The sequence below is a fragment of the Sus scrofa genome, chromosome 15, assembly GCF_000003025.6.
Source record: "Sus scrofa isolate TJ Tabasco breed Duroc chromosome 15, Sscrofa11.1, whole genome shotgun sequence".
Lineage (NCBI taxonomy): Eukaryota > Metazoa > Chordata > Mammalia > Artiodactyla > Suidae > Sus > Sus scrofa.
In genome coordinates this window covers 137,282,965-137,297,781 of record NC_010457.5, presented here as the reverse complement: position 1 = coordinate 137,297,781, position 14,817 = coordinate 137,282,965, and the positions used below count along the sequence as shown (strand labels likewise).

Sequence of the window (14,817 nt, the reverse complement as noted above, 5' to 3'; positions counted from 1 at the left end):
AGGGTCCTCCTTCGCCCTTGAGCAAAGGCCTGACTCGGTAACACTCTGTAAGCGACAGGGCCCTGTCAGCGCACGGAGCAAGAGCTGCTCTGGCACGTGGGGCGGGGTCTCCTGACGCTGATTTTCCTCCTATACTGTGCAGGCTGCACGCAGGGCCGGGCCGTGGGGAACGAGGCATGACGCGATTTCAGTGAAGGCGGGGAAGCAGGGGGAGGCCCTCCTGCCGGCCCCTCCCTGACAAGCCTGGGCTGGTGGGCGTCTGTGGTTGTCATGGTGACGGCGGCCCTCCTTCCTCCTCACCTCCGCGCAGACCCCAAAGGCCCGGAGGCCAGGGGCCGGGGAAGGGCTGCGTGTGGACGACTGCTGGGCCACGGCCCCGCACCTCCCTCCACACCTTGGCCTCCGTCTGTCCTGATGGATGCAGCAGGCTTGCACAGCTTCCTCCTCCTACTGAGAAGAACCCCAAATCCCCATCAAAAGCGACAGGGCGTGCCCCGCGTGAAGAAAACCACACGACTCTCCCTCCGGGCCAGGGAGCACACCGCCTCCAGCCCAGGAGCAGCCAGAAGCCAGCCTGAAACATCCAGGTGTTAAGAACTTATTTTCAACTTTTCCGACCATGATACCCCCGTCCTGCACTTGCAAAGCCCCTCAGGGCTTGTGTGCATTCACTCGCAGGTTTCCTCGTTAGGGCCTCATGGGAACTCTGGCGGGGAGGGAGCTGGGTGGGTGTTCTCTCTCCTTAGAGCTCAGGGGGCCAAAGCTGAGTGGGACTTGTCCCCAGGCGCCTGCCCACCCCAGGTTTCCCCAGCCAGGCGGCCGGGAGCCGGGAGCCAGGAGCGGAGCCTGGAACTAGCCCTTGTCTCTCAGTCTGGGTCTCATTTAAGGTGGGTGGCAGGCAGGTGGCCACTGTACACCCGGTCTGTGGCCAGCATGACCCTACCTGGTCTCAGGGGGTTTGTGCGAGGAGACCTGCACGGTGGCAGCTCTCTGTCCTGGCACCACGTCCAGATCCCCCACCTGGTCCTCACAACCACGAATCATCACCTCACCTTACAGGTGGGAGCAAGAGAGGCCACGTGGCTTGTCCAAGGTGGCGAAGCGGGGAAAGGGCACCGTGGGGCCTCAGATGCAGGTCTTCGGGCTCAGGGTCTGTCTCAGACCCTCTGGGCTGCAGGTCCTCTGTCGGTCTCCTAATGAGTTTCTTATGGGTCTAATCATGAGAACGAGGAGGAAACCATACCTCACTGGGTTCGGTTTCCCGTGCTAACCACATGCCAAGAGAAAACCCAGAGCAGCTAACGCAGACCCAGGCTTGGTGGCAGAGGTCAGCGTGGCATCCGGGGACAGCTGTGGTTTCTGGGGGACGCTGGCCTCTTGCGGATGAATCCTGACGACGTCACCCATACAAGCACAGAACGACTCCATCTCTTGACCTGTTCTGGTAGCGGATGCAGGCGTCAGGACTTAACAGTGAAACCCACTCCACATGCTTCATGTGTGAGTTCTGTCGAAGGTAGCTGACACTACTCGGAAAAAACCACCTTCAAAGGTTTTCCTATTAATAAGAAGCCATTAGTCACCACCCCACTGCAGAGGAATTCCCATTCAGGCTTCCACCCGCATTCACTCAGCAGGTGGTCGTTCAGGGCCTCCCGTGAGCCAGGTAAGGTCTGCCCGAGCTGGGACCAAGCGCAGCCCCAGAGAGCACGCAGTCTGACGGGGAGGAGAGTCTATACAAGGAAAGAGCAGCCCAGCGGACAGGGGTCACAGGAGGAGCCGAGGGCACTTGGGAAGGACACACAACTCAGGCCTGGGGTGGGAAATGGGCAAGCCCGAGAAGCGACCTCCAGAAGGAGGGCCAGCCAGCCGGGGGAGGTCGGACGGAGGGCCAGACTTTGGCCCCTGCCAGCATCCTCCGTGAGTCCTCCCAAGCCCGCCGTCCTCTCTACGGCTGAGGCGCATCAAGTCAGCGAAGGCCCACATCCCAGATGCAGTGAGCAGCAGAGCGGGCCTGCTTCAACGTCTCCTGAAGAAATGAATCTGCTCCCAGTGAACCTGGCCAGGGCCCGAGACTGAAAGCAGGATGACTGTTTAAATGATGCCTGGGAGTTCCCTGGTGGTCTAAGGGTTAGGATTTGGAGGATTTGGTGTTTTCACTATTGCAGCCTGGGTTCAACCCCTGGTCTGGGAACTGAGATTCCTCATCAAGCTGCTGCATGCTGTGGCCAAAAAAAAAAAAAAAAAAAAAAAAAAAAAAAAAAAAAAAAAAAAATGATGCCTATGAAGTCCTGAAATGGGCCACATGTACCCTTCTCAACAGATTTCAGAATTTCAAAAGCCGAATATAAAACAAGATATACAGGATGAATTATAACTCTCCGATAGATGGTGTATGTTATATGTTGTGCTTCTTACCCGCTACATTTTTCTAGACTAGATCATGTTTTAAAAGCAGGCAACTGGCTTGTGTGGAGCCCAGCGCTAAACCGCAAGGCAACCCCCGCCACATCCTGTATTCAGGACACTGATCCGCTGCCCCAGTCTGTCCAGGGAAAGCTGGACAAGATGTTCAGGGAAGGAAAAAAAAAGACGTTCGAGGAAGAAAAAATAGATTAAAGTTCTGACACTCCGCACAGAGCAAAAATCTAAGTAAGAATGATGGATTACTCCAAAAGGACTCCTGATGCTGCATTTTCAGCGAATGACAGGGATAGTGTCTGTGTGTGTTTTCCTGAAAACGGAAGCCAGAGGACGAAGCCCCGGAGGGGAGCAGATGGAACAGACAGCATCAGCTGGTTAGCATCACTTCCGGCCTCATCCCCGCAGCCCGAGGGCTGACTCACAGGCCTTCGGGCCAAGGGGATCCAGAGGGAACAGAGGCGGAACAGGGCGGAGGAGGGGGTGGGCCGACTTTCCGGGGTCTCTCCAGGCGCAGGGAGAAGGAGGGAGGGAGGCTGCATGTGTCACCAAAGAACAAGCCCAGCCGGGAGCAAAGGCTGGCGTCCTGCTGCGGGCGAGCCGCAAAGGCCCGGCCCGGGGCGGGGTCCCCGCGGCGCCCTGGTCGGGTCATCCGTTGGAGCAAGTTCTGAATAACAGAAGCAATGTGGCTTCCAGGAGGCCCAGGGACAATGTTAACCCCAGGGAAGTGTCTGGGCCTGGTATTTGTACTGCCCAACAGCCAGCCCCCTCCTGATGGGGGGCCCCCCGGGGGTCTGGAGGGTGAAGACAGCCCAAGCCACCCCCGCCGGTGAGGATCAAGTGCGGGGTCTTCCCTGCTCCTCCTCCGCGGGCCCACTTGGGATTTTGAGTGAGTGGGTGACGCAGGCAGGGGCGTCAGGGTCGTGGCCGGTCCTAAAAGCACAAGGTGGCAGCTTGGGCTCCCTCCCTTGGCCGGGCCAGGCTGCTCGTCCTGCCCCCGTGGCGGACTTCAAGTTGACCAGAAGCATCACCTCGGGCCTGGCCACTTACCGGCCTGATGCTTCTCCCAGGGGCTCCCCTTCTCCCAGGAGGAGGATGTCTGCAAGGAAAAGTCACGCTCAGGGTCACGGGGTGGCGGGGGGCGGGCGGGGAGGCAGGCAGGGGGACATGCTCAGCTGTGCCCAGGTGGTGCCCGGCCACGTGTCTCCCTACTCAGGCTCTTGCTGAGTCCCCAGCGTGACGTCAGAGGCACGAGCAGGCACCGAGGGCGGTGGGGACTGGAGCCCAGCCGGCTTGGAAGGCCAACCCTGCACCCTCCACCCCAACCCCAACTCCAACCTCATGGCAGAGCCAGCTCTCGGCAGCGCTCACAGGGGCGGCCACATGAGGGCTGCTGGCAGCCTCGCCATTCCTGGAGCACCCCTGAGCTGTGGGCCTGGGGTCTTTCCAGGAGAGAAAGACCACACAGCACCCACACAGTCTGATGGCCGCATCGCTCTGCGGTCCCAACGCCATTGGTCCTGACGCTGGCCCAGCTGGCCTGGAGCACCCCAAGGTCAGCGGGGAAAGGGCATCTCTGAAGGGCAGAGAGGAGCCACTCGGCCCGTAGGATGTCACGCAAAAGACCACCTCTCGCCGGCCCCCACCTCCATGCCAACCCGTCTTCCGCAGAGGTACGGTCCCTTCCACCCACCCCCCCTTAGCCTCTCCCCTTGCTCCCCCCACCCTACCGTCAGCTCAGGCACCCAGCTCAGAAACACGGCAACGTGTCATCACATTTGCGGCTGACGTCCCAGCTTCCTGAGCCTGCACAGCGACTCTCACAAAGGCTCCACCACGCCCCCTGCTTGTTTCCAGGAGGTTTAAGTGGGGGGACCCCAGGGAGAGGTGGTTAAGGCAGCTGATGTTTTCTGCCCTCCTGGAGAGCAGCCATGGACAGAGTTGGGGAGAAAAGATCCAGGTTTCCACAGACGAGGCACCCAGTTCAGAGCTAAGGTACAACCCAGCGGAGACAGGATACGACAGCGGTTCTCCATGGGGCCATTTGGTCCCTGGGCATCTGTGGTTGTCGCTCCCAGGTGGACGCCAAGGATGCTGTTAAATATCCCACCATGTGCAAGACAGCCCCCCAGACCCCCTTCATCTGCAAGAAAAGGAGAAACCCAGGAAACTGGACCGCAGGTTTGGGAGCCTGTGACCACCTAGTGCCCAGCTGTGCGGCCGCTTCATCCTGGAGCTGGCTCCAGGCATGGGTTAAAAATAGGCAGGTAACTTAGTAGCTTCTGAGAGGTCAGATAAGCCCCAAGATAAATAGCGGGGGACACGGCCCGGGTGAAGTGGCCCATCATTTCCAGGAAGTTAACCAGAGGCGCGACACCAAGGCCTGGCTGCCTGACAACGAAGGAGCTCGAAAAATCAGACGGCCTCTTACTGGTTCTTCAATTCAAGGCCAAGAAGCAAAAACTCTATGGACGGGGAGTTTGGGGTTAGCAGATGCGAACTATTCCATTTAAAAGGGATAAGCATTGAGGTTCTGCTGTTCAGCACAGGCAGTCAATCTCTTGGGATAGAACGTGATGGAAAATCACATAAGAAAAAGAATGTAGGGAGTCCCTGTGCCTCAGTGGGTTACAGACCCAACTAGGATCCATGAGGATGCCAGTTCAGTCCCTGGCCTTGCTCTGTGGGCCAAGGATCTAGCGTTGCCAGGAACTGCGGTGTAGGCTGCAGACGCAGCTTGGATCCCACGTTGCTGCAGCTGTGGCTGTGGCTGTGGTGTAGGCCTGCAGCTGCAGCTCTGATTCAACCCCTAGCCTGGGAACTTCCCTATCACAGATGCGGCCCAAAAAAGAAAAATGCAATATACACATTGCATATTTATATACATAAATAAAAGAATGTATATGTGTGTGTGTGTGTATGACTGGGGCACTTTGCTGTCCAGCAGAAATTGGCACAACACTGTAAATCAGCTATGCCTTAATAACAACAGAGAGTCAGGAGTTCCCATCGTGGCTTAGCAGCAATGAACCTGACTAGTATCCATGAGGACTTGAGTTCGATCCCTGGCCTCGCTCAGTGGGTTAAGGATCCAGCGTTGGCGGGCTGTGGAATGGGTCGCAGACACAGCTCGGATCTGGCGGTGCTGTGGCTGTGGTGTGGGCCGGCGGCTGCAGCTCCGATTCGACCCCTAGCCTGGGAACTTCCATATGCCAAGGGTGAGGCCCTAAAAAGCAGCAAAACAAAACAAAACAAAGCAGAGGGTCCTTTTCCATCTCATGTCAAAGAATTGCAGACAAGCTCTCAACTGGGAGCAAGTCCACACGGTCTGACACTAGAGCAGGCGTATGGTTCGTGTATTCAAAGCGGCAGGCGTTACTGCTTTTGCTCTGGGTGGTTGAACCAGTCCCGAGGGCTGTCCGTACACCCCTGACACTCAGGGGAGGGTCTTTCCTGCATTCTTCTCACACCTTTGCGGGGGTCATCGGCTTTCCTCTGCCCTCGCCCCCGCCTCACTCCAGCCCCCATCTGCCGAGGGAGCGTCCGCCCCTGCCTCTGGATCACTGATGCCTGGGGCACATCCTGGCCAGCTGGGCAGTACTGCTGTCCCCTGCGGGAAACAAACGCAGCCCCCAGGAGGCGGAAATGCCTCACCAGGCACCTGACTCACTGTCCAGCAGCGTGGACAATACTACGCCCCAGTCACACACAAAGGAGAAGAGACCGGGGACGCACTAGCCTGCCGGGGGACACGCGCCTTTGAAAGGCTGGCTGCGCGCCCCCGGCCGCCCCCGCCCCGCACCTTCTTCCCGCGCTAGGCTCCCTTCCCGCCCGCAGGCCGCCCCTCCTGCCACCGGCTTCCCCATCGCACGCCTCTGCTCTCACGAGACCCAGTCACTTCTGTGCCAGAGAACACACCTCGGTCACAGCATATTTCAACGAAGAATAAACCATCGCTCAGAGCTCTGCTGTCCACCACGGCAGCCACCAACCACAGGCGGCTATTGACAGCTACCCGAATTAGAATGAAGTAAATTTAAAATGCACTTCCTCCGCTGCACTGGCTGCATCACAGGGGCTCGACAGCTATGCAGGGCTAGCAGTGGCTGCCACGACACACAGCCGGGAGTGAAGGATCCAGCGTTGCCGGGAACTGTGGTGTAGGCTGCAGACGCGGCTTAGGTCCCATGGCCACCAGCTCTGCTCTGGATGATTTTGAAATACATCGGGGGTGATTTAAAGCAATAGCTTAGGGCATCCAGGGAGAAGCCATGTTAGCTGTTAACATGGAAATTCCATCTGTCTGGGGGTCAACGTGAAAGACTCCGTGAACATAACGGATGTCACAGAAGAGGGTGGAAAAGAACAAGAAATTAAGGATAAGGGGGGAAAATGCATAAACATGTGGGAGGGCGGTTGAAAGCATAACGGACCACTTTCCATCTCCCGGTTTCCTTACGTTTAAATATTATCATGACCACTGGGTGATTTTTCATTCACTCCCCCAAGCCAAGAAGCGGGTGGAAAGACTGCAATATAATACACCAGTGGAGGCCCTGGACCAGTTCAGGCCCCACATACTTGCTGATCCACGAGTTTGCCCCTTGCCAAGACCGTATCACATTCTGCCTACCTAAACTCTCCAGGTATTCTGCACCTGCTTTACGGAAAGTCCATCTCGGACCTTGGAGAATTTTCCAAACAAATAAATGAGTTATCCTTGACGCCTGAAGCTACGAAACTCTTATTTTATTTTATTTTTTATGTAAGTCTGCTCACCACCTTTGACATTTATTCCGCTCTCAGTAAAAGAACATCAAATTCGGGAGTTCTCTTGTGGGGCAGTGGGTTAAGGATCCGGTGCTGTCACTGCAGTGGCTTGGGTCACTGCTGTGGCACAGGTTCCACTCCTGGCCGGGGAGCGTCCACATGCTGCAGGTGCAGCCAGACAAAACAAACCAGACAAACCAAACACTGTAATGACTAATTCTCTTCTTGGGGCTGCATAGACATTACACCTTTCTTGGTATAAGTCTCAGATTATTTTTCAACTTTCTTCTCAATCCCTACTGCCCCCTAAATCAAACATAAAACTCTATTTACAAGTACCAAATTAGAGAGGTTTGGCTTGTTAGCACCAAGAAGCATTTCCTCCCAACACGGACCCTGTGGTCAAAGGCGCTGGCTTTGAAGACAGGGGGACAGGGTGCCTGTGCCCTGAGGAACTCCTTAATGTATGGTCCCAACATTTCAGCCACCCCCACTGCACCTCAGGTGCTGTCCTGGTCATATCTTGTGGCATCCGTCCTCCTGGCCTTTGCTTAAATTGTTCCCACAGTTGTTTAGTGCCCCATTCTCATATTTGAACGGATCCAAGGATCACCACACATCTGGGAAAGGCTCCAAGAGGAAAGACATAGGCCAAAGCACACAATGGATAAAAATAAACCTACCATCATGCAGGGAACAAAAGAAATCTTCAGGAAAACCCAAAATACCAAAAGGAATATTCCCCAGGAGGATGAGAAAAGCTACTGCATTACTGAATCAAAAAGGATGTGATAAAATGGGACAAAGAACCCAAACCCCCCAAAAACTCTTAGAAATTAAATCTAGAACAGATAAGTTTAGTAGAAGTGAAAGGTTAAACTGAGTAATCGCCCATAAAAATATCACCCAAAGACAAAAGGCTAGAAAACGAGAGGGAAAGGGAAGTGATTTCCAACAACGAAAGTTCCTTTAAAAGAGAACAGACAAAAGGGTGGAGAGGCAAAAATTTCCCAGAATTTTAGGATACTAATTTTCAGGCTGAATGAACCTAGCTAATGCTTAATAAATGGAAAAATAAAATCCAAAATGCCAGATTCTCTTTTAGGAGCAAGAGGAGATGGTAAAAGCTTCCAGACAGTAAAAACAGACATAATACAAGATACTGAAATTATAAAAGGCTTCACAAGTCTCACAAGTCAGAAGAACATGCCTTTGAAGTTGTGGTAGAAAATAGTTTACACTATTTTGCTATTTATTATTTTATTTTATTAAATAGGTAATGTAGCCACATGGTTCAAATACCAAGGGTATGAAAAATTACACTTAACGAATCTGCTTCCACTTGCATCTCTAATTTCTTCTACCGTGCTTTTGGCCAGTGCTTCTTTATGCAAATGCAGGCAAATTACAGCCTTTCTCACAGAAGGGATGGCATGCTATCTTCACTTTCTGCACATTGCCTTTTTTAGCTAACAATACATGCTGGAAATCATTTCAAAGAATACAGAGATATCTTTGTCAATTTTTGGAAAATTATTTTAACCTAGAACTCTATCCTCAGCCAAACTATCTAATATTATGGTAGAACAAAGGCATTTTTCAGACATGCAAACACTTAGCAAAGGTGGCCTCTCTCAGAAAGCTACTGCAGGATGTGTTCCAGCAAAATGAGATCATAATCCAAGCAAGAAGACAACACAGAACCCAGCATATATGGCTCCACTAATGACAATGACAAGTAAGTGGCAGATGGGATTCTCAGATTGGTGGCAAAGGGAAGGACATCTGAAGCAAATCCCAAGAGCACTCAGAGCGGACTGGATCTAGAGGACAGAGGTCTCCAAGGGGTACATCTCCAGGAGGGAACAAGATGGACAGGGTAGATTATCTGATTTGTTTCATCTCATAGAAAATCACAGTGTGAACAGGTCTGCTGAAAAGGTGGCGAGGCATTAGGGGTGACAGCTATGTAGAGAGATGAGCAATGGGGTGGGGGATAGTCAACTCCAAAAAGAGCGGAAAGCTGCACAAGGACAAATGTCACAGCACACTACCCGGCTCTGCAGTTCACGCTATCAAGTTACATCGTCATCACCGCCGGCGTTTTCAGAGCATCAGTCATCGTGCTGACATCTTGTCATAAAATAGCTCATCGCCCTCCTGGCCGCCCTGTGAGAAGCACACTCTTCAAATGCTCCCACCTACATGTGAGGGGACAGAGGCACAACGTGGTTAAGTGGCTTTTGCCCCGGGGTCATGGAATACATGGCAGAATTGGGCACCGAAGCCAAGAAACCTGACTCGAGCACCCACCTTCGAACGGGTCTGCCAGTGACCATTTATGGAGCCTAAAACTGCAACGTAACCGTGGTGCGAAGACAAGAGAAAGCAGGGTGGGGAGAGGACCTTAGCTACAGAACCCCTGATCCCAAGTCTGCATCCTCCAACCAGGAAGCCGCGGACAGCATCTAAAGTTGAAAAAAGCAACAAACAGTGCACGTGCATACTATGTACAAATAAGGAGCTAGTGACCAGATCACGCACGGTCCTGTGAGGCCATTAAGAGCCTGGCTCTTGCCGAGGGACACCAGAAGCCACGGGGACACGATCTGACACATTTTATCGTTGTTTTGGTTTTTTAAAGTATTTTGGCAGCGTCCAAAGCCTGTGAAAGTTTCAGGGCCGGGGATCGAAGCCCCATCACAGCAGTGACAGCACGAGATCCTCACCCCGCTGTGCCACCAGGGACCTCCGAGGATCCGACATACTTTAAAAGGCTTCTGTGTGGAGAACAGCCTGAAAATATGGAAGCAGGGCAAAAGCACGTGTTACTTTAATTAAATAAAAATTCATTTTTAAAGATGAAAGGATGAAAAGAGGAGAGGAGAGACGACAGATAGAAGAGAACGTGGGACTCCCCCCACGAAATGTCAGGCCGCATGGCTAGGAGGTCAGTTGGGGACAACGGTCTTGAGACGGGAAGCAAGTCACCTCGACTCGGGGCCACCACCTGTGAGAGGGCCTTGGGCCAAGACACCGACCCAGGAAACAGCCTGGCTGCTGAACTGGCACCTCAGTTACTAGATGACCTTAGGCAAGTCACCTAGCATCTCGGAGCCTGTGTCTCCATGTCAAAAAGAGAGACTCTAAGCTCTTCTGACGGTATCCCACAGTTACAGGGGTGACGCTTCTGGACAAGCTGGCGCCCCTTAGGCCTTACAAGCAACCCCTTCTCCCTCGCTGGACCTTGACAGGCTCCCAGGCGACAGGCTCCCAGGTGACAGGTCCCTGACTGAGGGACTTGAAAGGCCATCCACACGCATGCACAGCCCTCGCTACCGGACCAATGAGTCACTAAAGCGTCACCCGAAGAGGGAGAGGGGACAGCTGGCTCTCTGACAGAAATAGCCTGGGTGGGGCCCACCAGCCATCTGAGACAGAGGACTGTCAAGCCCCCAGCCTCTGGCTCCAGCTCCAGCTCGAACTAGCTCTGCGGGAATCACGGCAACAGCCCAAGGTCATGGGCGCAGTGCTTGCCCTTCCCCCGACAGCTCAGACTGTGACAAAAATCTGCTGTGAGTGCTTGTCTTGTCACATTCTTGATGCTTGTTATTCATACCCCAAGGTGTGTGTGTGTGTGTGTGTGTGTGTGTGTGTGTCTCAGGAAGATGGGCGATGGGAGGGCCGGAGTTCCTCCACGTGGCTGTGCTACAAGTCGGGACAGGGCTGCTCTGGCTGCGGGACAGTCTGGGCAGCGCCAGGTGCTGAAGGACCCTCAGCTCTCCTCACCCTGGAAGGAGGGGCCCTGACACAGTCCCCCATCACAAACTGCGGGCCACCCTGGATGACACCATCCAATCCCCTGGCTAGCCTCAGAACAGCAAATTCACTGGGGGAAAAAGGCATGAGGGTGACGGGGCAATGAGTGAAACAGGCGGTCCAGGCAGGCCCGGGTGTCACAGCCGGCCTGCACCGTCTCACCGGAGAGCAGGGACCGCGCCAGGTAGCAGGAGTGTGTCACACGAGCTGGGCTCACCCCGAGACTGCACGGCCCAGAGGAGCCTGAGCTGCTAGAAGCAGAGGAAGGGGAAGCGGAGGGCCAAACCGAACCAGATTTCCAGGCTCTTCCGCAAAAGGGTCCCAGACTGGCCCCTGATGGCCCTGCGGCTTAAGGAGAAGTCATGGTCCTTCAAGACAGGTGATCTGTGGGGGTGAACGGGGAAGGACGCGGGATGGGGGCAGCAAAGGAAATGGCCGTTTCGGATTAGTAGGTCCTTTACTATTTTATTTTTTGGCTGTGCCTGAGGCACGCGGAGCTCCTGGGCCAGGGATTGAACCCGTGAGCCATGCCAGGGGGTGGGGGCGGTGTGGGCTCAGGAGGGGCAGCCTGGGAACACAGCAGCCAGTCGCCAAAAGCAAGGTGGCCTGAGGATGAGGCCACCCGCAGAGGACAGCCCAGCAGGGCCAGCTGCAGGGACACGGTGGAGAAAAGGGGCCAGCATGCTGGTGAGGCTGCCTGGGAACCCGTCCTCCAGCCAATACACTTCCCCTGGCGGAGGCCAGGCCGGGTCAGGTTTCCGTCACTTCAAAAATAACTCAAAATGCCACCTCCTCCAGGGGGCCACCCTGATTGCTCCCTCTTAGTCCCAGCAATCAATTGTAACTCTCTCATTTCCAAACCTTCAGGGCACACTATCCATGCCCTTTTAATCTCAGGTTTCTTCCTGTCTCTGTTGCTGTTATTGACCTGAGTCAGAACCCGGCTCCTCCAGGGGGATCCTCTTCGGGTCCATCCCTGAATCCTAGCGTCCCCCAGACAAGGCTTCGGGCAGCGTTGCACAAATATGCTGAATAAAGGAGCAAATACAAACGCCCTGGACTTCAGACAATTCTGTTGATTTTTATAAGAACTCTTGAAAACTCCACGGTCAACATATATTTGCCATTTGAATAGTATCTTTTTTTTTGGCTACACCTGTGGCATACAGAAGTTCCAGACCAAGGATCAAACCCAAGCCACAGCAGTGACAATGCCGGATCCTTAACTGCTAAGTCACCAGGGAACTCAACAGTGATTCCAATTTCGCAGGTAGGAAACAGAATTCAATTTGGAGTAAAACAAGAAATGTTGCAGCAGTTCCTTCCAATTCTACGGAAGTGCCAGTTAGCACATGGAACACCTAAATCTTTGGCTGATTTTACTGGAAGGATGGGTGCGAAAAGCCCTTGCATTTAGCTAGTTACTTACTAGCTAAACTAGTCTACTAGGAATTACTAAACACTAGTGTTGCTCACTTTGTGTAGACTACTCCCTTTCTTTAATCCTGACAGCCGGGGGGGGGGGGGATTTTTTCCTCCCCATTTTAGAGCTGAGGAAATGGAGGCTGGGAGGCGCTGAGCAGGAGCGCACAGCCCCGGAGGAGCTGTGTGTACTTTCAAGGTCTGACCCCCACGTCTGAATCTGTCACGGCCAGCGCTCCCCCGGGACCGTGGGTTCCCACTTACTGTCTGCCAGGAGCCCCCGCCGCCCCCGCCAGCCTTTGCTCTCAAGTCTCTTTAGAGAAACACCAGCAGATACAAGGTGGACTCTGGGAACGCTCAGTCTCCACAACCACTCCTGGAAAGACAAGCCCACGGATCCTGGCCCCTCAAGCTTCCCAGAGAACACTTGTTTCGTTGTGTGGTTAAATACACACATAAGGGACCGTCTTCTTGGGCGTGGGATTTATATTCTAGCCACTACATTTAGCAAATGTCCATATTTAGCCCAATGTACTTCCAGTGGCTGTACCTCTTTTTGTTTTTTCGGTCATGCAACAGACGTAGGAGCCCCTGCTCTGTGCTCTGTGTGGAGCTGGGCATACAAAAACGGGTAAGACATTGCCTGCCTGGTTGTCACCTTCTCCAGGAGGACAGGCAGGTGAACGAATACTGCTGAGGCCACTCAGCAGGTGTAGGGAGCCCGCGCTAGAGGAGCCAAGGGAAGGCAGGGAGACTTCTGCCTGGCATGACACGGGAGGTCTCACAGAGGACACAAATCTACAGTGGGTTTTAAGGGATGAATAGGAGTTTTCCTGGAAAGCCCTTTTTCTTCAAATGCAGAGAAAACCAAGGCTTTATTCATTCAGGCAACAAATACCGATTGACAGCCATGTGCTCATCCAGCAAAATCGCCTAAGAACGGGCTATAGAGTAGACCTCCAGAAATAGCTGACAGATGAAACCAGACGCCACAGCCTAAACGGCCTGGCAGTTTTTCCACGTGATAATAATGATATGCAGAGGAACTCTCCAGGGCACGCCCGCTCTCAGAGCAGAGTGGAAGGGGGGGTGCACAGTATCTGCATATGTATTCTCTTTAGCACCAGGATGGGCACACAGTTCAAAAGCTGGAAAAGGGCACACTGTGAAAAATCCAGCTGAGTGCACGATGGGCGCAAGGACTCGCTCCCCTGTCCAGGGGAGCCTCAAGCTGCAGGGATTTAACCTGAAGGCTGAATCCTTGTGGGAGAAAAAGACACTTGGACAGCCCCGCGCGCCTGGGGCTGCTCTCATTTGCCACACTGCAAGTTCATCAGCCACCGTTATAATAAACTCTGCCCAGGAAACTTTGATGAGAACCTCTCAGCGTGTCTGGACCCGTTTTCAGGCTTGGTTCCGAAACGACACGCACAGGGACCCCCCCTTTCGTCCCCAAGCTGCGCCCTGTGTGACAATCGAGACGACAAATGGTCCCCGACAGGGGCCGGGTCATTTCGCCAGGGCCATGTGGCCTCCGGGCACTGTCCTCAGGCCTCCAGGGTCGGGCCTACAGCACCCCCACGATGCGATGCGGTCCAACAAAGCGGGGGCTCGCCCCCCACCCGGCCGGCCGGGGTCCCTTCGCGCGGGGGGCGGCGCCCCAGCCAGGCTCGCCCAGGGGGCAGCGGCCCAAGAGACCCGGCGTGGGGGGAGGGGGCCGTGTCGCCGGCCTGTCCCCGGGGCGGAGGACGGGCGCCCGGCCCGCCGGCCGGCCGAGGTCCTGGTCGGCCCGCGCCCCGCCGGCGGCGCTGCGGTCGGACGGACGGACGGACCGACGCCTGACAGCGGCTGCAGCGGCGCCCCGCGCGCCCGCGCCCCGCACCCGGCCCGGCCCCGCCGCTCACCTCGCGCGCGATCTGGTTCAGCGCGTCGTCCTCCGCCGTCAGCCGCTCCCGGTTGGGGAGCCGCTTGCGCCCCGAGCCCTGGGTGCCCATGTCCATCGGGCGCGTCCCGCTGCTGCGCGGGCCCGTGGCTCCCGCCGCGCGCGCCCCGCTCGGCCGGGCCGGTCCCGCGCGCTCGCCCCTCCCTCCAACGCGGCGTCATGGCGTCAGCGGGCCGGGGACGCGGGGACGCGGGGACAGGGGCTGGGGGGTGCCCGGGGGGGGGGGCGGGGAGCAGAGGGGCCCGGGGACACGTGGAGGCGGGGAGCCGGGGGCGCTGGGACGCCAGGGGCTGGGGGCGCGGGGGCGCCTGGGGACCACCAGCACGGAGATGGCGGGAGGGAGGTTTGGGATGGCTGGGGGTCGGGACCGCGTGGGCCCAGAGGACTGGAGCGCCCGTGGGAACAGGACAGGAGCTGGGGGGCATGCGGGAGGGACCGGAACA

At 55.5% G+C, this 14,817-nt stretch overlaps 1 protein-coding gene across 32 annotated transcripts in view; it reads right to left on the bottom strand.

Annotated features, from left to right (window-relative positions):
* Positions 1 to 14,520, bottom strand: part of LRRFIP1 (LRR binding FLII interacting protein 1) — a 156,122-nt gene extending 141,602 nt beyond the window's left edge. For 27 of the 32 annotated variants that reach the window (XM_021075506.1, XM_021075504.1, XM_021075509.1 and 24 more), the window contains exon 1: positions 14,337 to 14,520. In XM_021075506.1, coding sequence (XP_020931165.1) covers positions 14,337 to 14,432 — 96 coding nt within the window. In that variant the 5' untranslated portion in view covers positions 14,433 to 14,520. The remainder of the gene's footprint in view (positions 1 to 14,336) is intronic. The other 5 variants (XM_021075501.1, XM_021075474.1, XM_021075502.1 and 2 more) reach the window with 4 other exon arrangements.